We start from the raw sequence: 27,694 nt of genomic DNA on the forward strand, positions 1-27,694 counted from the left end.
CACTGCAAGAGAGTTCAAACCATGATCTCTCTTGCAGTAAGGCGACAGTGCTAACCACCTCACATGATTGGCTTTAATAGTTATCAGGCTTTTATAAACATTTCTGTTCTTACTGTAAAAACAGTTCAATATTTTGAGTTACAGATGAAATCATAACCGTTGTGAAATAATGTCTCAACTTCAGTTTTGAAGCATGTTTTGTAAGCAGCTGCTTCTTCAGAATCTAACCAAGGTGGCTCTCCGTGAGTATGGGTGGGTGAGTGAATGTGTATGTATGGCATATCTGTGTGTGGGTAAGTATGTATGGGCATGTATGAGTATCTGTGCATAAATGTGTACACGGGTGTGTGGGTGTGTTTGTATGTATGGCTGGACCTGGGTCTGGGCCTTGTGCCTTGCCTCCTGGCCGCTCCTTGCTGGTTGCCTCCTCCCCCCTACCCCCCTGGGATGGGGGTGCCTCAGGGTTCCTGGGTGGGGCTGGATGTTCTGGCGTGGGTGCTGGCCTGCCCCCCTTGGGGGTGCGGTGCGGGGCTGCGTTGGCTTCTTCGGCGTGGGGGGGGGGCTCTGTGGAGGGTCGTGCGGTCCTTGGGTGCCGTGGGCCCGGGGGCCCTGCCGCCGGCCAGTGCAGGGGGCTGGCCACTGGGGGGGGACTGGCTTCTCATCGCCTTGGGTTCCCTGGAGCCCTTGCTCCTCGACTGGGGGGGCTCCGTCTGAGACCACCCTCTCCCGTCTGCTGGGGTGGGTGTGCGGTTGTCTTTGGACTGAGTAGCCATGGGTCTTCCTGGCTCTTGGTGGGCTGCTGGTGGCCTGGGTTTCCTGGGGCTTTCCCTACCTGCCTCTGGCTTCTGATGGGTGGAGCTGCAGCGTTTTGCCCTCATTGGTAAGTACGTTCCATGACACAGACACAAACATGACACAGACACAAACGCCCACTCAATCACAACTCAACAAAATTGTTGGTGTGCGTAACATGCTTTGTTAGTTTTGTTTTTCACACACAAATTTATTTTTGCAAGTATTGATAGTATTTTTTTATATGTTAAAGTGATGAACTATCTGATTAATAGACTTGTGCTCTTTCCCCTTTTTTTTTTTTTTTTCCTCTCCTTTTTTTGCTCCCTTTCTCTCTCCCTTTTTCTTTTCTTTATTTTCCTTTTCTTCAGCCTGTCAGCTCTGGCTGTTACATTGTATGTGAAAAAATAACTCAGATAAATAAAATAAAGGGTTAAAACATCAACAAGAAGAGCCTATTGAGAACCTATAGAGCTCATCTTGAAATAGCAAATATGTTTGGCACAACAACGCATTCAGATCACAGTTCTGCTTGCAAGATCTACCAGACATGACAGGCTTTAAAAAAAAAAAAAAAAAAAAAAAAAAGAATCTAACCAAGGTGGCTGGCTAATTGAAGATACCGTGATAATGAGTTTATCTGTCAGTGACAGAGTTAGACATGTTCTTCTTGGTTTTCTGTGTGTGCTGTATGTTAAAGAAGAGGAAAAGAATGAGCACCATTACATTATTTCCTGGCCTGAAACTGGCTTCTTTTAAAACATTTTTTTTAAAAATAATTAATAGATTTAGTTGTGAAAGTGAAATGTGAAAAGTTGTATTTCTGAAATAATTTCTGCTTGCTGAGGTATCTTTTTTTTTTTTTAAATGTAACAGTATAGTTATGAAGGAAAAAGAAAGTACAACTTCTTTAAATTCTAAGGTTTTATGTATCCATACACAGTAAAAAAAAATCATCTCGTCTGTAGCACATCTTAAAATTCATCCTCAGATGGAACGCACATGATATATTAAACTGTATCAAGCAATGTGTAAAAAACAGCCTTACTACTTCTATGGGAATAGAGAGGCTAAATATTAGAAATGTGCTGTTAATCAAATACAATTAGTTAAACTGATCATCACAAGATGTCTTCATACAGGTCAGCTGGTGGTTCCAAGGATTAGGGGTTTTACTCTGCTCCAGCTTTTTGCTTTCTCCTTTATTCTTGTCTTATTCTTAGTTTCCATGTTATACTGAGGCAGGTTATTGGCCAGTAGTTGGATGGGACCAGTCTCTTCTGAGGATCCTTAGCAATCAGGACCGTCCGGTTCTGATCGCCATTCAGTCAGCCATTCTGGGTGTGTCTTAGCCTTTCGCAGCTGGTTCATTTGTGATGCCAGGTACTCATGAAGTGCAGGTAGCTTCTTTACCAATTAGGTGTGAATCATATCAGGGCCTGGTGCTGTCCAGCCCTTTATATGTGAGACTCTTTCCTGAATGTCTGCCACTGTGATGGTTACAGGATGCTGTTCAGGAAGCTTGCTGTGGTCTGTTCTTAGGTCCACTAGCCACTGAGCATTGTTGTTGTGTGTTACATCTTCTTCCAAAATGCTCTTCCAGTATTGCTCCGTCTCCAGCCTTGGTGGGAGTGCTGTTTTCATATTGTTCCCCTGCCACTGAGAGTACACCGGGGATGGTTCAGTGGAGAACATCTGATTTACTCTCCTGGCTTCGATCTCTCTGATATACCTCTTCAGCTGGTTAGCCAAGGCTGGTAGTCTTTGCTTGGCAGTTTCTACGGCCTCAGGTATGGACTACTTTTTCTTTTTAGGCACCCCTTTTTTCATCACACCTCTCTGCAGCTCTGCTAGCTGGCTGACGTCCCTCCGTGCTACCTTAATCTTCTAGTTGTATTTCCCACGTAGGGTATTGATGCCTGGAACTTTACAAGATCAACAGGACTATAAGAGCTTTCTTGAGGAACTCAGTGCAGATGTGGAGAACAACACTAGAGGCTAAATTCAAGTCAATTGCACAAGTCAAGTGCAGGATTTATCAAGGAGATGCTCGGTCCCGACTGCTGTTCTGCATAGGCCTGAACCCCCTCAGCCAGATAATTAACAAGAATGGCTACAGATACCGACTACAAAATGAAGCAAACATCAGTCACCTCCTCTACATGGATGGCATCAGGCTGAATGCCAGGAGTGAATGAGACATTGATTCACAATGATTTCAGAATGTGATTCAGACTGGAGTAGCATAGTCAGATGGTGACAAAGGAGAGGGAAGGCAGTCAGAACTCAGGGGACTGCACTACCAGAAGGCAACTTTGCAAACATTGAGGACAGCTACAAGTACCTTGGAATCCCACAGGCAATTGAGAACCATGAAGAGGCCACTAGAAAAGCTCGAACCTGCCGAGAGTAAGCCAAATCCTAAAGAGTCAGCTGAATGGGAAGAAAAAAGATCTGGTCAGTCAACACCAAGTTGTCAGATACCCTGCTGGGATAGTAAGCCGGCCAAAGGAGGAGATCGAAGCCACTGACATCAAGACATGAAAGCTCATCACCATGCATGGAGGGTTTCACCCCAAATCCAACACCCTGAGACAAAAAAGCAAACAAAACAGTTTTTTTTAGATGAAGAAACGGTGCTCTGGGATTTTAAAATACATTCTAATTAGAGTCATTTTCAGTGTTTAGAAGTTATAATTATTATTACATAATAAAATATTCTTCCTGCTTAAAAAAAGTCAGACATGTGTTCTCATACCATCAGTGTGACTTTTCCAGACCATCAGTGGTCTGAGAGAAATAAATTCACTACATTTACTGCAGAATGAGAGTGTTCATAATTGTCTTCTAGAAAGAAACTATGAAATCATTGTGTCACTGACAGGCTTAACTCAGCACTTTGATATTGATTAAAATTATGTTGAAAATGGCTTCTGCTCTGTCAGAATAAACAATTCAATTCAATTTTGTTTATGTATAACACCAAATCACAACAAACAGTCTCCTCAATGTGCTTTATATTGTGGGTAAAGACCCTATAATAATTAAAAAGAAAACCTAACAGTCAAAACGACCCCCTATGAGCAGCACTTGGCAACAGTGGGAAGGAAAAACTCCCTTTTAACAGGAAGAAACCTCCATCAGAACCAGGCTCAGGGAGGGGCAGCCATCTGCCGTGACCAGTTGGACATTATCACCAGCAACATTATCATGGATCTCACAACAGCTGTGTTGATTTACTGACATCTTCTGAACAACAACGTAGCCTTGGGTTTCTTGAAAATTTCATGAGATCTAACATTTGTCATAATGAGAGTCCTGGGAAAAAAAAACTAGTAAGATTCCAAATTGTAAGGAAAACTCTGTTTACCAACAGGCCACACAGAGTGTAGGAGATGCCACAATAACTTTCTTTATCTTACTTGTTAAAAAGTTGATTCTCAAGACAACCATTTATTGATCTTTGGCTTTTAAAAGTACTCAACCAAATATTTGAACCTATATACTTTTGGAACAGTTTGAGATCTTGAGGTTAATGTTAAGGATGCTGATCTTTATTTTTTACTGATTCCTGCTTTTTATTCATACAATCCAGTAGACCAATGAAAATGAGTTCATTACTCTTGTCTTCACTTATGTGGAAGGTGAGAAAGAAAAGTCCACTTTGTTAAATAAGTTCATGTTAAAAGCATCCTTTTCATCAGACATTCAGTGACCTAGTATTTCAAGAATTTCTCTGGCTCAAGTTTATGTCAGTTGTCAGTTCATTCTTTATGTAGTGTTGCAGCAAATGACAGGAAGTCCTTTGCCTTCACCTCACTGCAAGAGAGTTCAAACCATGCTCTCTCTTGCAGTGAGGTGACAGTGCTAACTACTGCAGGTGATTGGTCATTCACTAAGGTTAGGTGAAACCAGGAGAATGTTACCGGTCAGATGGCACTGTGCTGTCAGAGCATGGATAATGCTGTGGGTTGTTTTTTTCTTTTTATTTTCTGATGATGGCCTGGACCTCTTAATATTAATGCTGGTGCTTACCAAGATATTTTAGAGAATCCTGTACTTCTAGAGCAGGTTTACAGCTCTTTACTGTTTTTGCAGCTTGATGGTTTCCAGTATGAAGCACAAAACAAAGTTTAATAGCTATCAGGCTTTCATAAGCATTTTTGTTCCAACTGTAGAAATAGTTAAAAATTATGAGTTACAGATGAAATCATAGCTCTTGTGAAATAATGTCTCAACTTCATTTTTGAAGCATATTTTGTAAGCAGCTCCTTCTTTGTAATCTAACCAAGGCTGTTGGCTAATTGATGATACAACGATAATGAGTTTATCTGTCACTGACAGACTTGGATATGTTCTCCTTGGTTTTCTGGGTGCTGTATATTAAAGAAGAGAAAAAAAATTAGCCCCATTGCATTATTTTATGGGCTGAAACTGGGTTACTTAAAACAGCTATTTTAAAAATAATTTATAGATTTAGTTGTGAAAGTGAAATGTGAAAAGTTGTGTTTCTGAAACAATTTCTGCTTGCAGAAGTGTCTTTTTTTGTAGATGTAACAGTACAGTTATGAAGAAAAAAGTACACACTCTTTCAATTCTAAGGTTTTGTCTATTTGTACACAGTAAAAAACATCATCTGGTCTGTAGCACATCTTAAAATTAGGAAAATACATCCTCAGATGAACAAACGTACATGAGACTGAGACTGTACGCTAAGTGGAAAGAAGGAGGCTGAGAGCTAGTGAGTGTCAGAATCACTATCCTAGATGAAACAACAAAGATCCATGAATACATCACAAAGATTGTCACAAAGGATCATGTGCTTAGTGAGTACCTCAGGCAGCAGAAACCCAAGAAAGAAAAGGAGGAAGAACAGGAACCATCATGGAAGGACAGGCCTCTGCACAGCATGTACCACCGGCAGATAGAAGAGGTTGCTTTTATTGAAAAATCTTAGCAATGGCTGGACAAAGCTGTACTCACAGACACAGAGGCACTAATCATGGCATCTCTGAGCACAAGATTGATAGAGATGCCCCTGAGACAATCCAGGACATAACAGCAGCCCTAGCAGGCAGGGCATACATGGAACGCCATAACCAAGTGGCCATAACCCACTCCTCCTTTTTTAATTGCATTATACAGTTCACAACACATCATAGTACATATTGGGCCTTGGGGGGCAGGTGTGTCACACAGTGGTTAGTGGTTGGCCCCACTTGTCTGTTTACTGCTGCCTGCTCCTCAATTTTATTTACATTTTAGACATTGAAGGCCTTGGGGGGGCAGTGTGGATGGGCGCTGTTATTCAGTGCTCATATTACATCTGCCCATCCAATTTTAATAGCACTGCAGTTTTCACACAGTCATACACATTCTTCTCAGTACATGCTGTACACTCACATCACCCCCCACATGCTGAGTGGGAGGAGGGGGTGGGTGGGTCTTCTCACACCCCAGTTTTATGCACCCCGCCTGTGATGGGGACTGGCTCGTTGTTCGGGGCTGGTTTGGCTGCTTCCCTGGGTTGCCGCTGGCTCTGTGCTTGTACCCGCTCTCCCACACTAGGTGTCCATGTACATTACGTGTGTGTACATGAGTGTGTGACTGGTGCACGTGGATGTGCCTGCGTGTGTATGTGTGCGTGTGTGTGCATGAGTGAACGACGAATGCGTGTGTGTGCATGTGTGTGCATGAGTGAACGACTGGTGCGTGTGTGTATGTGTGCGTGTGAGTGTTTGTGTGTGTGTGTGTCTGTATACAGCTGAGCCTGGGTTGGTGGCTTGCCAAGCCTTGACACCTGTGGGACGCCGAGGGTGGGAGTTACCCCTCCCTACCGCTCCACGCTGCTCCCCAGTGGTTGTCACTGCCGCCCGTGGGGTGTGGGTGCCCATGGGTCCCGGGGTGTGTGGCCGGATGTCTCGGCGTGGTTTTTGACCTGGGGGGGGCTCTGCCGGGTGTCGGCCTGCTCTCGGGCGCTTGGGGCCTCGGGGGCCGCATGCTCGGCTCGTGCTGGGGGTGCCAGCCTGCCGGGGGGGGTGGGCTGCTCATCGCCTCTGGCTCTCTGGACTCTAGCCCTTTGACTGTGGGGGCTCCGTCTGTGATCTCCCTCCTTCCTCCTCTGGGGAGTGCACGCAGTTACCATCGGGATGTGTGGCCCAAGGTCTTCTGAGTTCCTGGGCTGTGGATGGCCTGGGTCCCCTGGGTCCTTCCCTATTTGCCTCTGGATCGCGGGGGGCATGGTTGCGGTTTCTTGCCCTCATTACTGAGTACATTGCATGACAGAGGCGCATACACACACATTACTACAAACAATAAAATTGTATGTGTCTGTGTGTATATGTATGTGCATGTGGGTGTATGTATGGATGTGTGAGTGTGTGTGAGTATATCTACTTTTCTTCGATTTCTTTTTTTTTCTTCTTTCTTTTTTTTTTTTTCCTTTCTTCCTTTTGTCCCCCCCCCCCCCCCCCCCCCCCCACCCCCTTCTTCTCCCCCCACCTCTTGTTCTTGCCCCTTCCTTGTTGCCTGTCAGACTTGGCATAAATAACTAAATAAAAAGATAAATAAATTAAAATACAAACATTAACAAGAATAGCCTATAGAAAACATATAGAGCTGTTCTTGTTAAAGCAAATATGTTTGGTACATCAGTGCATTCGGATCATCATTCTGATGGTGAAAAATGCCAGACATGACAGGCTAAAAAAAAAAGAAATTACCTCATAAACCAATCTGGGTGTCATCTTTGACTCTGAGCTTGCTTTGACTTACCAAGAATGTACAATCATGTTTTGTCCAACTAATAAATGTTACAAAATGTTATTTATTGTTGTTTTTACTTTTTATTTTCATGTATTTGTTGGCTTTTTTGTTTGTTAATTGTTTACCTCATGGAGACCTTGAAAAAGTCAAAGTTAACTCACCAAGCTTTTGTAATACGTTGTTTTGTTGAAACTTTAAAAATGTTTGTATATAGTATTACTGTTTGCTTCACCTTTTTTTACAGACTATACTGAATTACCTTTTACATTTATTCTTTCCTGCCTGAAATCACTGTAATCTTTGTCTCTGTGTGCTTTGATGTTTTGTGTTTTGCAGTGGATGAGTTGATAAAGTTGACCACATCCCCATTATCTGGCCAAATGCCTGTAATGAAAATTACTATGCAGGTACAGTAAGAAACAAAATTTGTGCAGTTATAATTATTGAATTGTGTGTTTTTTCTTCTATTTATTTAGACATTAATAAAGTAATTCTTTATTTGATCATTTTCTGGACAATAACAAAGGCAATTTTGAATAAATATTTCTAAGTGAATGACTAATCCATAAAACACTGTTCAAAAAAAAAAAAATTAAAGTGAATATTTTAAAAACATGAGATCTCAATGGGGAAAAAATCATGCTGGATATCTATACTGATATGACCTGTGTAATGTGTTAGGAATGGAAGGATGCTACATCATTTGTTGGAAATGGACATTATCAACCCACAGAAGGTTGATAATGTAGAGTCGACTCCACCTGCTGAGGAGACTGAGGTCCTTTGGTGTCTGCAGGACTCTGTTAAAGACTTTTTATGACTCAGTGGTAGCATCTGCCCTTTTCTACGCAGTGGCCTGCTGGGGAGGTGGATGCACCGAAAGGGACAGGAGCAGGATCGACAAACTGGTGCGGAGGTCTAGCTATGTGTTGGGATGTCCTCTGGAGTCTGTGATGGTGATGGGTGAGAGGAGGATGTCAGCAAAGCTGACATCCATCATGGACAACCCCCATCACCCTCTGCATGAGACCGTGGGTGAGCTGAGGAGCTCCTTCAGTAAGAGACTGAAACATCCTCGTTGCAGGAAGGAGCACTTTCGCAGGTCATTCATCCCAACAGCAGTTAGACTGTATAACACATCATAATGTCTTGAGTCACTTGGACACTTTACCTCCTCTGCCATCACTTTATCCATACAGTCAGATATATTTTATTTATTATACTCACCCATTTAATGCATACCGTGTATGCTGTGTACCTTACCGGCAACAAATGTATATAATATTTTGATAGCTGTATATAGTGTTTTTGATGTGTGTTTATATGTAAATGTGTGTATTGACATTGATATATATATTTATGTATATAGTGCTTATGTATATAGTTTTTTTTTTTTTTTTTGCTATTTTATTGTATTTTATTCTATTCTATTTTAGTTTTAGTTTAGTTATTTGTTCTTACTCATCCTTTTCATTTTTTTCTCTGTACTGAGCTGCTGTAATGTGCAAACTTCCCCGTCATGGGATCATTAAAGTTTTATCTTATCTTATCTTATCTTATCTCTTATCTTGTATGGCCTGCATTTGCTTGCATGCGTGCCTAACAGTGATGGGGCATGCTCCTAATGATACAATGGATTTGGATCAGGGTGTCAGTGAGCTCTTGGAAAGTGAAGTGCAACCTGTCGGCATCTGATGGACCAGAACATAATGTCCCAGAGATGTTCTACTGGATTTACAGTGCCAGTCAAAAGTTTGGACAATGGGTGAGTGTGTCCAAACTTTTTACTGGTACTGTAGGTCAGTAAAGCATGGGGGACAGCCAGTAGTATCATTTTCTTCATCCTTCAGGAACTGCCTGCATACTCTCGCCACATGAGGCCAGGCATTATTGTGCACCAGGAGGAACCCAGGACCCACTGCACCAGTGTAGAGTCTGACAATGGGTCCATGGATTTCATCCTGATACTTAATCACAGTCAAGGTGCTGTTGACTAGCCTGTAGAGAGCTGTAGCTCCTTTTTCACCAACGGGGTTCCGGTGCCGGTGCCACCATTTGAACCGTTCAGCGGTTTTTCCACCTCGAATGCACTCGGTGCTCGGCCGAAAAACGGGTTCAACTCGGGCCCCGCAAGCTAGCTGGCCTGGAGCCCAGAACGCGTGTCTAAAGTGGCAGAAAAGCGTGACTCTGCCATTTCAACATCCAGTTTTCTACCATATTACATGTGTATTACATGAGAAAAGCGAAGCTATTTTCATGGCTGTGAATTAGGTTGGGTCTTAAGGCTGACTTTGCTGCTTTTTATCAGTTCATATCACAGATAAAAGGACACAAAATGCGTACTTGTCGTCTTGCTCGTAATTTCTGTCTGTGTTTACCTCTGTGCTGCACACAGACCGTAACACCGTAAAATGTGTTTGCAGCACAAGAAAGGGGAGCATGTTCTCCCACGTTTGCGCTCTTCAGCTTCTGTGTCCAGACGAGGACCCGTCCACACTCATACGTAAAGGAGCAGTTCACAACCACGGTGGAAACGTGGGCCCATTCCTAAGCTTTTCTTTTGCTAACAGCACGGGAAATGGCGCTGGAACCCCGGCGGTGGAAAAGAGGTATGTGTGTCCCTCCATAGATATGCCTTCCCAGACCATCACTGACCCATCACCAAACTGATCATGTTGAATGATTTTACAGGCAGCATAACATTCTCCACAGCTTCTTCTAAACTTTTCACATCTGTCACATGTGCTCAGCATGAACCTGCTTTCATCTGAGAAAAGCGTAGGGTGCCAGTGGTGGACCTGCCAATTCTGGTATTCTATGGCAAATGTCAATCGGTTTCTACAGTGCCAGGCAGTGAACACGTGGCCCACTATAGGACATCGGGCCCTCAGGCCACCCTGATGAAGTCTGTTTCTGATTGTTTGGTCAGAGACATTCATACCAGTGGCTGCTGGAGGTCAATTTGTAGCTCCGGCAGTGCTCGTCCTGTTACTGCTTGCACAAAGGAGCAGATGCCTGCTGATGTTCTTGAGACTGTGCTGGGAGACACAGCAAACCTTCTGGCAATGGCCCATATTGACGTACCATCCTGAAATAATTGGACTACCTGTGCAACCTCTGTAGGGTCCAGGTATGGCTTCACCTCACCAGTAGTGACACTGACCCTAGCCAAGTACAAAACTAGTGGAAAAAAAAAAAAGAAAAGATGAGGATTGAAAAAATGTCAGTGGCCTCCACCTGTAAAACCATTCCTGCTTTTGGGGGTGTCTCATTGTTGCCCCTCTAGTGCACCTGTTGCTAATGTAATTAATGCAAAGCAGCTAAAACTGATTAACAACCTCCTCTGCTACTTAACTGACCAGATCAATATCCCACAAGTTTACTTCACTTAATGTTATACTCTGATTAAAAAGTGTTCTATTAATTAGTTTGAGCTGTGCGCACCCGTGCGTATGTGTGTGTGTCTGTGTGTATGTGTGTGCGCGCACGCGCGTGTGTGTGTGTGTGTGTCCTCTTAATTACACTAAAGGGAATTCTGAATTCTTCACCTTACCAAGTAATTTTGGACAATTCTGTATTTCTAAAACAGGTTTACAACGTGATGGTTTTCAGTAGTGATCAGGCACTCACAAATATTCATATTCCTGTGGTTGCAGCTGTTACACATGATGTGTTAGACATGAAACCATAACTCTTGTGAAATCAGTTTTGAAGGTCAGATATATCTTCAATTTCTTCAGAATGTAAATGCAGCTGTTGGCTAATTGATGATACCATCATAATGGGTTTATCTGCAAATAACAGACTTTCATATGCTCTTCCTGGCTATCTGTATGCCCTGCCTTTATCAGTGTAGGTCAAAACAACAAAAATGGTGGTTTTAGGGTATCTGGAAACTTTGAAACTGAGTGTAATTTTTATGGGACAGTGGTGACAGAGTTGGAGAGAACTGTCTGTGTTCCCACCACATTTGCCAGGGTTCTCACAGAGACAGGCGCCTGCTCGTCAGCGAAACAGTAAAACGGCACAGCAGTGATCATATGTGATACACGTGAGGACAGAGTTCATACAGAGGTCAGACTGTATTTTCACACTGAGAAGTGATCTGCACTTGCAATGTAACAAAATATTCAAAAATAAACACATTAGAAAGCATTTATTCTAAGGTGAGTGCAAACTGAGGACCCTCTGGAGTGGCCGGACATCTAAAAGACCTCACCGATTTATGATGACATAGGAGCGGGTGCTGCCTCACTGAGTTTGTTTCAACTTGTGTCAAAAGTGCAGACTTCAAACTATAAACCTTATTTTTAAATTGTGCTGATAGATCAAGTAAAAACCAGACAAATTTACATCTTTTCCATGAATATTGTCGTCACATCAACCAATCAAAAAAATGATATGACCACGCAGTTTCATCTGTTGCTGAGCAACAGATGAAAGCTGTGGGAGTGACAGTGGTGGAAGGCAAACAGCGAAATCAACAGCGAGTTTTAAAATATGAGAGATTTGTGAAATTTTGTGTGTTTGGAGTGTATAGTTAGTGTGTAGTGTAGTGTGTTGTGTTGTGAAGGCAGCAGTGCCAAGCAGGTGCAGTTCATGGTGGAGTTGGTGTGTCAGCTTTGCGCTGTGGACAAGACAGCTGTTCCCCAGAGCAGGAGAGCTGATCACATTCCTGTGCCCATCATCACAGCCACAGATGCTGCCAAAAAGTCACCAAAGTCAGACTCTAATATAAACACTGTCTCCAGGTGGACAACAGGAGGAGCGACACACCTGGACGTGCCTGTGATGTGCTCCTCTGTCTTGTGGTGGACAGCAGCGGTTTTTTTTTGTTTGTTTGTTTATGGCATGTTATCATTTTGTGAATAGTTGTTAAAAAAAACAAAAACAAAGAAAAAATGAATTAATTGCTGAGGCATTACTTGCATATTGTTGTAAATAGTTGTATATAGATTTCTACATACGTTTGTTGAAATCTACAATTTATATTTCAGGTTCTAAAAATGTTCATTAAAATTATTTGTGGTTTTCACAGTTAAAAAAAAAACTCAAATTTTATAATTTTTGTGTCATTTTAGGTTGAATGTGTTAATACCAGGAGTGGAAGTAACAAATTACAAATACTCAGGTTACTGTAATTAATTTGATGTTTTCGGATACTTGTATATTTAAGAGTATTTTTTTCAAGTGTGTAATTTAGCTCATTTTTAAGTACAATTAACATCATGTACTCTACTTTGCTACTTTTCAAGTCACAAATCATTACTGAGTATGTATCAGTATTTCATTTGCATCTGTGCAGCTAATCAGGGTATCCGATTTCCACAGTGCCAATTAACCTTTGGCTTAAGGAAAGGAAAACTCTGCTTTGTTTGCAGGTAGCATACCTACAAAATAGAGGAGTAGAGAGACCGAAGATTTGGAGACAAAGATACTGAGAGAGGGCAGCATAGCGCAACCTGAATGACAAGTGAATGACTGAGTGTGCCAACAACCACGCCAAAACACCCAGCCCCCTGCCCCGGAACCACCAAGTGCCCACCTCCTGGGTCGGTAGTAACGACCAAAGGGGAGCAAACATGTCCCACAAAGGCCGAGGCACAGCAAGTCCCAGACCTGGGACCAGCAATACACACACACACACACACACACACACACACACACACACACACACACACACACACACACACACACAATACTCCTGAGATTCACCTGAACTCTCACATTACTACAGCATAGCACCCTTCCACTGCTTTGATTGCACAGACTAATTTGCAGTAAGCAAGTTTTGTGTTGATTTAATATCAATACAAACAGATGGTAATTATGAGCTTTTGTCTGTTTGCTTGTTTTTTTTTGTTTTGTTTTGAATATACATATATTAGTGAGGACAGTGTTTTACTATTATAATGGCTGTACATGTTTTTTGTTGGTGACATATTTTAGTGTCTCCATGCTCCTTTTGGCCAAAAATGCAAACTGAATTAAACCCAAAATATCCCAAAAAAAAAATCACTGGGACGAGCAGGTCCCGGTGCAGGCTGTTCATTAGACATATAAGTTAACAGAACACAAACAAAAACCAAGATACAGACAGTAACATAGTTGAGAATAAGATACACAGAGAGAAGAAGAAGAGAGAAACACAGAGACAAAGAAAGATGCAGAAAGGAAAGAGAAAAGCAAACAACGAGAGGTCAAGTGACACAAAGAGTGGCAAACTTTTTATATCTTAAACATGAAAACTGCCCACTTGCCTTTGACCCCTCCGAATTTACATAAAGACTCAGCCCATGAAACTTGAACCCCAACCAGTCTTCTTTTGGCTATATTACCCCTGTTCTAAAGTGACATGTTTAAGGCATAAACATCACTTCGGTAACTTTTGGTTTATAACAATTTGAACAATGATAAATCTTCTTTCCCTTAAGCATATGCAGAGATATAATAATAATAATAATGCATTAGTCTTATATAACACTTTTCTAGACACTCAAAGACACTTTACAATTTTATGCACTATTCATTCACACCTCAATCATACCTGGTGGTGGTAAGCTACTGATGTAGCCACAGCTGCCCTGGGGCAGTCTGACAGAGGCGTGGCTGCCAAATTGTGCCTACAGCCTCTCCAAACCACCACCAAACACACAACCACATTCACACTTAGGCAATGTGGGTTAAGTGTCTTGCCCAGGGACACAATGACAGCATGCGCTCAGACGGGGACTTGAACCAGCAACCCTCCAGTTGCAGGGTGGGCACCTGCCCACTGTGCCACTGCCACCGCTAGTATCGTCCCACACAGCCAGGTTTCACCTCCCTTTAACTCATGTCACAGAAACACAGGAACTCCATATTTGGAACATACCTTTGCTGAAATACAATCATGGGGTTACAAAGGTCATGTGAGGCAGATGAGGCCTGTGTCTCACCAAGGCCACAAAAGCATATGACCGCCAGATATAACTGGCCTTTTCCACACCCCAGTAGTCTAAAAACCTGCAGCGCTCATTAACTCAGTGTGTGTGTGACTACTATACTTTTTATTACATGACATAAACATAGTGCCAGTATTTATCAATATAAAGGTGATAACCCCCCCCCCCCCCCCCCCCCCCCCCCCCCCCCCCCCCCCCCCCCCCCCACCACCACCACCACCAACATTTTACAATGAATTCCAATGGTTCCAGAACGTCTGCCATTTTTATTTTCAGTAAACTATATTTAAATCATTATGGCCATTATGTTTTCATGCCTTGGGTAAAATAGAATAGTATGTTATGATAGATGTTTTACTCCAAAACCAGTGTTGTAAAATTCAAAAAATACACTTTCCCTGCTCTCAGAAACACTAAGGATTAATGATAAATGTATTCATGTCAAATAAAGTATTTATACATTCTAAAGAGATCTGTAGTTCAAACTTAGACCCTTATTCTGAGGGGATTCTTGGTCTTGGCCAATGCTGAACCATATTGTGAAGTTGTGAATATGAAGTTATTAAGGGTTAAAGATAAGATAAGAAAACAGACCCATCAAGTACCAGATATCCATAGACATTGTTTTCTGACATAAATCTGGTCAATCTTACTTTTCTGTGTTTGAAAAGTGATAGGTAAAAAGTTGTGGGTTTTTTAATTATTTATTTTTTTTAAGGTTAACAAGGTTAAGTTTAGCAAATGTTTGGCAAACCAAGTTCAAATATAAAGGGATGCATCTTCCAAGAAAGGTTTTCACTGTTTATTCTTTAATCAAATTTCAACATTGTTAATGTCATGGTTTGATACTGTACTGTGGCAGTCAAGGCTGAGGATCTCAAAGCAGGACTCACGAGACTCGAGTAAAGTTAAACTTAAGATTTATTGCTTGAACTCAGAAGAAACAAAATACTGGACGGGAGCCAGCTCAACATAACCTCAAAACTCGAAACACTAACACTCAGGCAGGAGATACAAATGACGACACAACAAGGACCAAGGAAATACAGAAAGGGATAATGAGGGAACAGGTAACAAGTGAGGGGCACAGCTGAACATAATTACACAGACTAGACAAGGGGAAGCAAAACTAAACACGAAGCACAAGGAACACAAGACTGTCAAAATAAAACATGATGTGACCAACCGTGACACACACAAACAGAATTAACACACGGAAACCTGACACAGAGGGAATCTAAACATATGACTTCACAGACACCTACTTGAATACAGGCTGACAACATGGGGAAGACACACAAGACAAGGGAGGGACACTAACTGAAAACACAGGGAGAACTAAACTCTAAAGCTAGGGGAGAGGGAAATATGACGAGCTGCTGGATTTGATTAAAATAAATAAATAAATGAAGTCCTTTGCAGATCATAACTCAGCCCCAGCCTTAACAGATCAAATATGACTTTGGTGATTTAAGTTGCAGCATTTCTGCACAAATAGAAAGGGAAAAGGTGAAAAGATGTACTTGCCTGATATCCCAGCAGGTGTTGATTGCCTGGATCTTGTTCTTCCCATTCAGCCGACTCTTCAGGACTTGTCTCATTCTCTGGAGGTACTCTTCATGGTTCCCATTTGCCTGTGGGATTCCAAGGTACTTGTAGTTGTTCTCAATGTCTGCAATGTTGTCCTCTGTTAGTGCAATCCCCTCAGTCAGACAATGTGTGACCCCTTTGATGAGGACAGAGTAAGGAAACCTCGCACAGACTAGGGGCTGGTGGCTGTGCCTTTACCAAAGGAGCCCAATCAAGCGACAGAGGTGGCTGCCAGTCATATGTAACGTGTTAATGCCAATATGTGACAGACTGGCCACAGTGCAAGAGCAATATCACAAACCAACAGCTTCCTATTATCAGTTTTAATTCACTTTTTAAATAAATAAATACATTTATATAAATATGTAACTATGCATACTTGTGAGTCATTTCAAGCTGAACATCTGCTATAAGGTTATTATACCTTCACAGCCCACCAAGGGGCCACAGCCCACACTTTGGGAACCACTGCTCTATAAGAATGACTTAATGACTTTGTAGCCTCAGTTATTTGGCACTTTATGATACATTGCACTATTCCAGCTACTTTCATGACCCCTTTGTCTTGATGTTGAAAAAATCCTACAACTAGAAACTTTTTCTGTCTTTATAGGACACGGTGCAGCCAGTGTTTTTAATACGTTTATTGTTCAGCAGAGATAACAAATTTTTAACCTATTTTCTTTAAGCTGTGCACGAGTTAGACTTATAAAATGCAAAAAATCTTTAAACAATAGTTCTTATTTAAAATTAAACAAATTGCTATCCGGTGTCATAAAATATACACAATAAAAAGAATCATATATTGGTATGTTGTTTTTTTTAACTATGAATCATTATGTTTGTTTGTTTTTATTAATTGTCTTTAATACATTACTACTCCTGTTCTGAAAGGAACCTTAAAAATAAATGAAGCAAGCTTTAAATTTTTCTGCCTAGTCTTTTTGTGGTGTAGGGTCTGTACTGAGTGAACTATTCAGAGCAGACTGTGTTACATTATAGATTGTAACTGTTTACAGATATGATGGCTAATTGGTTCTCTCTGAAATTTGGGAGCAGACCCATTAAAATGTGACAAAAATAGTAAACACTCGCAGACCAGTTTCAGTCAATGCTTAAGATTTTATTGATGCAGAAGATGAAAAATAAAATGTTGCTAAAAGCAATTTTTTTCAATCACATTCAATTTGCTCCTGTTAAAAGAGACAATCCAACTCCATTCTGTGTCACTTGTCGCCTCATTCCTTATGTAGCGTTACAGCGAAAGACAAAAGGTAAAGATGTAAAATGAGAAACAGATTCTTCAGGTTATGTGAGATTATTTCACGTCTTTGTCCGGTGTACCATGCCTTCATGTCAGACCAGGAATCATCTCCTTTTCCAGACGCAGACAAATGGGTATCGGTAGTGACAGGATATATCATTCATACACTTGTATCCTGTAAGCACCAAAAATCAACATTCAGTTAAACCATGATCACATGGACACGTACTTTTCTATACAGAGGGAAATATATAGTTATGTATAATAGCAATAACACCTGTCAATATGAACTGATGACTGCACTCACAACACTAATAAATCATATGGAGTACTATAATCGTTTTGTTTAATATGGTAAAACATACAATGGCTGTCTTTTAGAAATAAAACATAGTATTTGTATTACTTTCCTGTCATTCATTATTATTTGTCACATCAAAAAAAATCAGCATTATTTGGGAAATTGTGACTGTTTTCTTTTTCTTTTATTTGAGGGTTTACCTGTCCAGTTCATGTGTAGGCAGTGCTCTCTGCCCCAACGGTTGTTAGGCTCTCCACGACACCAGTATGCAAATCTGAAAGGAGTTCCATCGATCCAAAACCAATAACGCTCCTAGAAAACAGAACAAAATGGACAATAACACATTTAAAAAACAGCTACACCCTTAATTTATAAACATGAACACAGACAATTTTTACAAAGTATTCAGTACTCAATGGATAGATGAATCTTTCTTACTGCCAGAATTTATAATGATGTGTAGTATACCTGTTGAGCATCAGAGCCTCCGATCCATGTAAGGCCATACCTATGAGTGGCGCGATATATGACCCTCTGAATTGCCCGATACTCTCCGAGATTGCGCACAGATGCCAGGTTTGCATTCCTGGACTCACAGAATCTCTATAGTGCAGATCAACAGACAGCAGAAATTTCAAAATGAAAGATTTAGAATTTCACCAAGCCAGACTTAGAAAGTATTGAAGTATTAAAGTAAACAGAGAAAGGATAAATGGTACATCCAAATCAAAGTTTTTACCTGAGCCTGAGCCCAAGTCCGGTGATAGGGAAAGTAGTGGTAGTATCGGTTGCCATATCTAGTCCAACCCACCCACCTGTGCCAATAACACAGGGTTCTCTTCTCAACATTAACCTTTCCTGAAGCCAAACAAAGGATACTTTAGTAAACATTGATGTATCTGTAAAAACATCTTGTAATTCTCGTGTAGTTGCATGTTGTCATTTTCCTTTTTTGTTCTATGTACAGTACAGGCTTTGGATGCTTGAAATCTATATATTTATTTTTATCATGTACATTCAGGGCATTGACATGGTATTTTTTCTGTTCAGCATGACAGAAATATGATCAGTTGTGATGAAAATCTGGAAAATATCGAGCAACCTGGTTGAGTTGATCTCTTTCCCCCATCACTGCTCCCTTCATCTGGAAGAGCAAAACAAATTGAAACATCAGATGTTGACTTTGGTCATTATTTTTTAATTTACTGTATTCATACACAAGCTGTATATCATAATATTTGTATAAATTCAATTCAATTCTATTTTATTTATATAGCGCCAAATCACAACAAACAGTCGCCTCAAGGCGCTTTGTACTGTGGGTAAAGACCCTACAATAATACAGAGAAAACCCAACAGTCAAAACGACCCCCTATGAGCAGCACTTGGCGACAGTGGGAAGGAAAAACTCCCTTTTAACAGGAAGAAACCTCCAGCAGAACCAGGCTCAGGGAGGGGCAGTCATCTGCCGTGACCGGTTGGGCTGAGGGGAGAGAAAAGACATACTGTGGAAGTGAGCCAGAGATTAATAACAATTAATGATTAAATATAGAGTGGAATATAAACAAAGTAAATAAGGTGAATGAAAAGAAACAGTGCATTATGGGAACCCCCCAGCAGCCTAGGCCTATAGCAGCATAACTAAGGGATGGTTCAGGGTCACCTGATCCAGCCCTAACTATAAGCTTGATCATAAAGGAAAGTTTTAAGCCTAATCTTAAAAATAGAGAGGGTGTCTGTCTCCCGAATCCAAGCTGGAAGCTGGGAGCTGGTTCCACAGAAGAGGCGCCTGAAAGCTGAAGGCTCAGCCTCCCATTCTACTCTTAAGTATCCTACGAACCACAAGTAAGCCAGCAGTCTGAGAGTGAAGTGCTCTGTTGGGCTGATATGGTACTATGAAGTCTTTGAGAAAAGATGGGGCCTGATTATTCAAGACCTTGTAGGTGAGGAGAAGGATTTTAAATTCTATTCTAGATTTAACGGGGAGCCAATGAAGAGAAGCCAATATGGGAGAAATATGCTCTCTCTTTCTAGTCCCTGTCAGTACTCTAGCTGCAGCATTTTGGATCAGCTGAAGGCTTTTCAGGGAGCTTTTAGGACAGCCTGATAATAACGAATTACAGTAGTCAACCCTAGAAGTAAGAAATGCATGGATTAGCTTTTCAGAAACACTCTGAGAAAGGATGTTTCTAATTTTAGAAATATTGCTCAAATACAAAAATGCAATCCTACATATTTGTTTAATATGTGCATTGAAGGACAAATCCTGGTCAAAAATGACTCCAAGATTTCTCACAGTGTTACTGGAGGCCAAAGTAATGCTATCCAGAGTAAGTATCTGGTTAGACACCATGTTTCTAAGATTTGTGGGGCCGAGTACGCGAATTTCAGTTTTATCTGAATTTAGAAGCAGGAAATTAGAAGTCATCCAGGCCTTAATGTCTTTAAGACATTCCTGCAGTTTAACTAATTGATGTGCGTCATCTGGCTTCATTGATAGGTAAAGCTGAGTGTCATCTGCATAACAATGAAAATTGATGCAATGCTTTCTAATAATACTGCCTAAGGGAAGCATGTATAATGTAAATAAAATTGGTCCTAACACAGAACCCTGTGGAACTCCATAATTAACCTTAGTGTGTGAAGAAGACTCCCCATTTACATGAACAAATTGGAGTCTATGAGATAAATATGATTCAAACCACTGCAGTGCAGTACCTTTAATACCTATAGTATGCTCTGTAATAAAATGTTATGGTCAACAGTATCAAAGCTGCACTGAGGTCCAACAGGACAAGTACAGAGATGAGTCCACTGTCAGAGGCTGCAAGAAGATCATTTGTAACCTTCACTAATGCTGTTTCTGTACTGTGATGAATTCTGAAACCTGACTGAAACTCTTCAAATAAACCGTTCCTCTGCAGATGATCAGTTAGCTGTTTTACAACTACTCTTTCAAGAATCTTTGAGAGAAAAGGAAGGTTGGAGATTGGCCTATAATTAGCTAAGACAGCTGGGTCAAGTGATGGCTTTTTAAGTAGAGGTTTAATTACAGCCACCTTGAAGGCCTGTGGTACATAGCCAACTAATAAAGACAGATTGATCACTTTTAAGATTGAAGCATCAATAATTGGAAAGATTTCTTTGAACAGTCTAGTAGGAATGGAATCTAACAAACATGTTGCTGGTTTGGAGGAAGTAACTATTGAAGTTAACTCTGAAAGATCAACTGGAGCAAAAGAGTCTAAACAAATACCAGCAGTGCTGAAAGCAGCCGAACATGAAGAATAATCTTTGAGATGGTTATGAATAATTTTTTCTCTAATGTCTAAAATTTTATTTGTAAAGAAATCCATTAAGTCACTACTAGTTAAAGTGAAAGGAATACTCGCCTCTACAGAGCTCTGACTCTTTGTCAGCCTGGCTACAGTGCTGAAAAGAAACCTGGGGTTGTTTTTATTTTCTTCAATTAATGATGAGTAGAAAGATGTCCTAGCTTCACGTAGGGCTTTTTTTATAGAGCAACAAACTCTTTTTCCAGGCTAAATGAGCATCTTCTAATTTAGTGAGACGCCATTCCCTCTCCAGCTTACGGGTTATCTGCTTTAAGCTGTGCGTTTGTGAATTATACCACGGAGTCAGGCACTTCTGATTTGAAGCTTTCCTTTTCAGAGGAGCCACAGTATCCAAAGTTATACGCAGTGAGGATGTAAAACTATTGACAAGATAATCGACCTCACTGGGAGCAGAGTTTAGGTAGCTGCTCTGCACTGTGTTGGCACATGGCACTGAAGAGCATAACAATGAAGGAATTAGATCCTTAAACTTAGTTACAGCACTTTCAGAAAGACTTCTACTGTAATAAAACTTATTCCCCACTGCTGTGTAATCCGTTAAAGTAAATGTAAATGTTACTAAGAAATGATCAGACAGGAGGGGGCTTTCAGGGAATACTGTTAAGTCTTCAGTTTCTATGCCATATGTCAGGACAAGATCCAGAGTGTGATTAAAGTGGTGGGTGGGCTCCTTTACATTCCGAGAGAAGCCAATTGAATCTAACAATAGATTAAATGCAGTGTTGAGGCTGTCATTCTCAGCATCTACATGGATGTTAAAATCACCCACTATAATTATTTTATCTGAACTGAGCACTAAATCAGATAAAAAAAATCTGAGAAATCAGACAGAAACTCTGAGTAAGGACCAGGTGGACGATAGATAATAACAAATAAAACAGGTTTTTGAGTTTCCGAATTAGGGTGGTCAAGACTAAGAGTCAGGCTTTCAAAAGAATTAAAACTTTGTCTGGTTCTGTGATTAATTAATAAGCTGGAAAATAACAACACACTTATACACATTTTGTACATTGTACTCTAATACGCACCAGCAGCAGTGCTCAGAGCCATCACTGCACAAAGAAGTGCAGACACAGTCAGCAGCTTCATGGTGATGTTGACTATCACTGTCAAAAACAGAGGACCTGAAGTGATTGACAGATCATTAAAGAAAGTATATGAAATAATCTGAGAGTTTGCAGCCAACCTTTTGTAGAATATCTTCTTTCCTTTCAGCACCAGCTGGTAGCTTCAGCCTTCCAATGAGAAGGTGCTGAACAGCTCTCCGATCAGCGCTTATATACTTTTTCTTTGTAGTTGCAAAACCAGGAACCAACGTTGACACGTGTGTCATGTGACTCACTGCAATTCTTTCCCAACCAAAACCAAAATAATTGTCTCATTCTGATTTAATTTTACATATTGTCTGGTCAACACAGACGTTCCAGAGAGTTCAACCACAGAAAAACTAACAAACAAACAAACAAATTTTAAGGAAAAGAGATTGTTTCCAGGGATTTTAAAATACATTGTAATTAGTGTTACTATCGGTGTATTTGAAGTTATAATTTTGATTACATAATGAAATATTCCTCCTGCTTAAAAAAAGTCAGAAATGTGTTGCCACACCATCAGTGTGACTATTCTAGACCAACAGTGGTCATAAGATGTTCATAATTGCCTTCTAGAAAAACCTATGAAATCATTGTGTCAGTGACAGGCTTACCTCAGCACTTTGATACTGATTAAAAGGATGTTGAAAATGGCTTCTGGTCTGTCAGAAAAAACAGTTCAGTTCTATTTCATTTATGTCTAGCACTAAAGCACAACAAGACTGTTGGCTAATTGATGATACTATGACAATGAGTCTGTAGGTCACAGACCTAGACATGCTGTTTTTTTTTTTTTTCTTTTTGCTATCTTTATACTTTGCTTGGGAATTCTTACATATCGTCTGTGTCAAATGTAAGCTGTGACGCAGCGAGTGTTGTATTCACTTCAACCCCAGAGGCAATAAATTTCCCTCTTGACAGCTTAAATTGCTGATGAAAATAATGAAGAGTGTTTAGTTCATTTTAATGTCTGGCTTCATGTGGAAAAGAATCTTTAAGCAAAAATTCTTATTTAAAATTAAACAAATTGCTATCCGGTGTCATAAAATATACACAATAAAAAGAATCATATATTGGTATGTCATATTTTTAATATGAATCATTATGTTTGTTTGTTTTAATTAACTGTCTTTAATACATTACTACTCCTGTTCTGAAAGGAACCTTAAAAATAATCGAAGCAAGCTTTAAATTTTTCTGCCTAGTCTTTTTGTGGTGTAGGGTCTGTACTGAGTGAACTATTCAGAGAAGACTGTGTTACATTATAGATTGAAACTGTTTACAGATATGATGGCTGATAGATTCTCTCTGAAATTTGGGAGCAGATCCATTAAAATGTGACAAAAATGGCAAACACTCGCAGACCAGTTTCAGTCAATGCTTAAGATTTTAATAGTGCAGAAGATGAGAAAAACAGTTCATTTGGGGAAATAAAGTGATGCTTAAAGCATTCTTTCCATCACATTCAATTTGCTCTTGTTAAAAGAGTCAATCCAACTCCAGTTTATGCCACTTATCGCCTCATTCCTTATGTAGCGTTGCAGCGAAAGAAAAAAGGTAAAGATGTAAATTGAGAAACAGATTCTTCAGATTATATGAGATTATTTCATGTCTTTGTCTGGTGTACCATCCCTTCATGTCAGACCAGGAATCATCTCCTTTTCAAGACACATACAAATGGGTATTGGTTGTAACAGGGGGCATCATTTATACACCTGCATCCTGTAAACACCAAAAATCAACATTAAATGAAAATATGATCACATGGACACCAACTTTTCTATACTAAGGGAAATATTTAACTTTGTATAATAGGAAAAGCACCTTTCAGTATTAACTGAAGACTAAACTCACAACACTAATAAATCATATGGAGAACAATAAGCTTTCAGTTCAACATGGTAAAACATACAATGGCTGCCTTTGTTAGAAATAAAATATAGCATTTGTATTACTTTCCTGTCATTCATTATTATTTGTAACACCAAACAAATCAGCATTTTTTGGGAAATTAGCATGGCAGTATCAGTTGCCATATGTACTCCAACCCACCTGCCTCCGCCAGTGGGATTTCACCAAGGTAGCCTTAGAAAGTATCACAGTATTAAAGTATTAAAGAAAGTGTAAATGGTACATCCAAATCAATCAATCAGTTTTTACCTGAGCCCGAGTCCGAGTTCGGCGATAGGGAAAGTGGTGGTAGTATTGGATGCCATATCTAGTCCGACCCACCCGCCAACGCCAATGGAATTTCACCACCCTAGATTTAGAAAGTATCAAAGCATTAAAGTAAACATAGAAAGGTTAATGGTACATCCAAATCAATTAATCAGTTTTTACCTTCCCCGAGCCCAAGCCCGGCGACGGGGAGCATAGCGGTAGTATCGGTTGTAATATCTAATCCGACCGACCCTCCTGCGCCAATAACATATGGCTCTTTTCTCAACATTAACCTCTCCTGAAGCCAAAAAATAATACTTTAGTAAACATTCATGTATCTTTAAAAACATCTTGTAATTCTCATGTAGTTGCGTGTTCTCGTTTTCCTTTTGTGTTCTAAGTACAGTTCATGCTTTGGATGATTGAAATATATATATATTTCTTTGTATGTATGTTAATATATTTTTATCCTGTATGTTCGGGATATTGACATGCTATTTTTTCTATTTATCATGATAGACATATTATTAGTTTTGATGAAATTCTAGAAAATGTAGATCAACCTGGTTGAGTTGATCCCTTTCCCACAGCACTGCTCCCTTCTTCTGGAAGAGCAAAACAAATTAAAATATCAGATGTTGACTCAATATTTTTATTTTCATTGTATTCATACACAGGATTTATAATATACTATATATTTGTATGAATAATTACATGCATATATGCATTTTGAACATTGTCCTACTCACCAGCAACAGTGGTCAGAGCCACTATTGCACAAAGAAGTGCAGACACAGTCAGCAGCTTCATGGTGATGTTTACGATCACTGTGAAAAACAAAATGCCCAAAGTGATTGGCAGCTCATTAAAGAAAGCATAGGAGATAGTCTGAGAGTTTTCAGCCAACCTTTGCCATAATATCTTCTTTCCTTTCAGCACCAGCTGGTAGCTTCAGCCTTCCAGTGAGAAGGTGCTGAACAGCTCTCAGACCAGCGCTTATATACTTTTTCTTTGTAGTTGCAAAACCAGGAACTAACACTGAAAAAACTGACACGTGTGTCATTTGACGCATTGCAATTCTTTCACAACCAAAACAAAAATAACTGTCACATTCCGACTTCATTTTATACATTGTCTGGTCAACATAGACGTTCCAGACAGTTCAACCACCGGAACAACAAACAAACAAACAAAACAATTTCTTTTAGGCCAAAAAAACTGTGTTCAGGGATTTTTTAAAAACACTGTAATTAGAGTTAATGTCAGTGTTTTGAAGTCATAATTATTATTACACAATACAAAGTTCCTCCTGGTTTAAAAAGTCAGAAATGTGTTCTTACACCATCACTGTGACTTTTCCAGACTGTCAGTGGTCACGAGAAAAATAATTTCACTACATTTACTACAGAATGAGAGTGTTCATAATTGTCTTATAGAAAAACCTATGAAATCATTGTATCACTGACAGGCTTACCTCAGCACTTTGATACTGATTAAAAGAATGTTGAAAATGGCTTCTGCTATTTCAGAGTAAATAATTCAATTAAATTTTATTCATGTTTAGCACCAAATCACAACAAACAGTCTCCTCAAGGTGCTTTATATTGTAAGGTAAGGACCATACAACAATTACAGAGAAAACCCAACAGTCAAAACGACCCCCTATGAAGAAACACTTGGCGACAGTGGAAAGGAAAAACTCCCTTCTAACAGTAAAAAACATCCATCAGAACCAGGCTAAGGAAGGTGCAGTCATCTGCCACGACCGGTTGGACATTATCACCAGCAACATTATCATGGAGCTCGCAACAGCTGTGTTGATTTACTCACATGACACATGGTTTCATGACATTTTCATGAGATCTAACATTTGTCATAATGAGAGTCCTGGAAATAAAATAGTAAGATTCCAAATTGTAAGGAAAACTCAGCATGTTCCAGATCTCTTGCAGCTTACCAACGGGCCACACAGAGTGTAGGGTGCCACAATAATTTTGTTTATCTTACTTGTTACACATTTAATTCTCAAGACACCCATTTAATGATTTTACTTTGGCTTTTAAAAGAACTCAGCCAAATATTTGAACCTACAGACTTTTGGAAGAGTTTGAGATCTTGGGGTTAATGTGAAGTATGCTGATCTTTATTTTTTTTTTCCCCCCTGATTCCTGCTTTTTATTCATACACTCCATTCAAAGAAATGATCCAGCTCCAGTTTATGTCAATTGTCAGTTCATTCTTTATGTAGTGTTGCAGCAAATGACAGGAAGTCCTTTGCCTTCACCTCACTGCAAGAGAGTTCAAACCATGCTCTCTCTTGCAGTGAGGTGACAGTGCTAACTACTGCAGGTGATTGGTCATTCACTAAGGTTAGGTGAAACCAGGAGAATGTTACCGGTCAGATGGCACTGTGCTGTCAGAGCATGGATAATGCTGTGGGTTGTTTTTTTTGTTTTTTTTCTGATGATGGCCTGGACCTCTTAATATTAATGCTGGTGCTTACCAAGATATTTTAGAGAATCCTGTACTTCTAGAGCAGGTTTACAGCTCTTTACTGTTTTTGCAGCTTGATGGTTTCCAGTATGAAGCACAAAACAAAGTTTAATAGCTATCAGGCTTTCATAAGCATTTTTGTTCCAACTGTAGAAATAGTTAAAAATTATGAGTTACAGATGAAATCATAGCTCTTGTGAAATAATGTCTCAACTTCATTTTTGAAGCATATTTTGTAAGCAGCTCCTTCTTTGTAATCTAACCAAGGCTGTTGGCTAATTGATGATACAACGATAATGAGTTTATCTGTCACTGACAGACTTGGATATGTTCTCCTTGGTTTTCTGGGTGCTGTATATTAAAGAAGAGAAAAAAAAATTTGCCCCATTGCATTATTTTATGGGCTGAAACTGGGTTACTTTAAAACAGCTATTTTAAAAATAATTTATAGATTTAGTTGTGAAAGTGAAATGTGAAAAGTTGTGTTTCTGAAACAATTTCTGCTTACAGAAGTGTCTTTTTTTGTAGATGTAACAGTACAGTTATGAAGAAAAAAGTACACACTCTTTCAATTCTAAGGTTTTGTCTATCTGTACACAGTAAAAAAAAATCATCTGGTCTGTAGCACATCTTAAAATTAGGAAAATACATCCTCAGATGAACAAACGCACATGAGACTGAGACTGTACGCTAAGTGGAAGGAAGGAGGCTGAGAGCTAGTGAGTGTCAGAATCACTATCCTAGATGAAACAACAAAGATCCATGAATACATCACAAAGATTGTCACAAAGGATCATGTGCTTAGTGAGTACCTCAGGCAGCAGAAACCCAAGAAAGAAAAGGAGGAAGAACAGGAACCATCATGGAAGGACAGGCCTCTGCACAGCATGTACCACCGGCAGATAGAAGAGGTTGCTTTTATTGAAAAATCTTAGCAA

The 27,694-nt window shown here is 40.0% G+C and overlaps 1 protein-coding gene across 1 annotated transcript; it reads right to left on the reverse strand.

Annotated features, from left to right (window-relative positions):
* Positions 1-17,193: 17,193 nt before the first annotated feature.
* On the reverse strand, positions 17,194-22,276 carry LOC115797222 (ladderlectin-like). The gene is made up of 7 exons (XM_030753745.1): positions 22,199-22,276; positions 22,041-22,118; positions 18,759-18,800; positions 18,396-18,514; positions 18,125-18,259; positions 17,857-17,968; positions 17,194-17,530 (listed from the first exon to the last, which is right to left on the reverse strand). The coding sequence occupies exons 2-7, from the start codon at positions 22,099-22,101 to the stop codon at positions 17,460-17,462; spliced, it is 540 nt and encodes a 179-aa protein (XP_030609605.1). The 5' UTR covers positions 22,102-22,118; positions 22,199-22,276; the 3' UTR covers positions 17,194-17,459.
* Between the last annotated feature and the right edge of the window lie 5,418 nt (positions 22,277-27,694).

This window comes from Archocentrus centrarchus, chromosome 18 (assembly GCF_007364275.1).
Source record: "Archocentrus centrarchus isolate MPI-CPG fArcCen1 chromosome 18, fArcCen1, whole genome shotgun sequence".
Taxonomy (NCBI): domain Eukaryota; kingdom Metazoa; phylum Chordata; class Actinopteri; order Cichliformes; family Cichlidae; genus Archocentrus; species Archocentrus centrarchus.

Coding starts and splice junctions, on each gene's coding strand:
- LOC115797222 (XM_030753745.1), bottom strand. CDS start 22,101: ATGAAGCTGCTGACTGTGTCTGCACTTCTTTGTGCAGTGATGGCTCTG. Junction 18,260..18,395: donor GGACTTGGGCTCAGGCTCAG/GTAAAAACTTTG, acceptor TCTGCACTATAG/AGATTCTGTGAGTCCAGGAA. Junction 17,531..17,856: donor CCTACACATGAACTGGACAG/GTAAACCCTCAA, acceptor TGGTGCTTACAG/GATACAAGTGTATGAATGAT.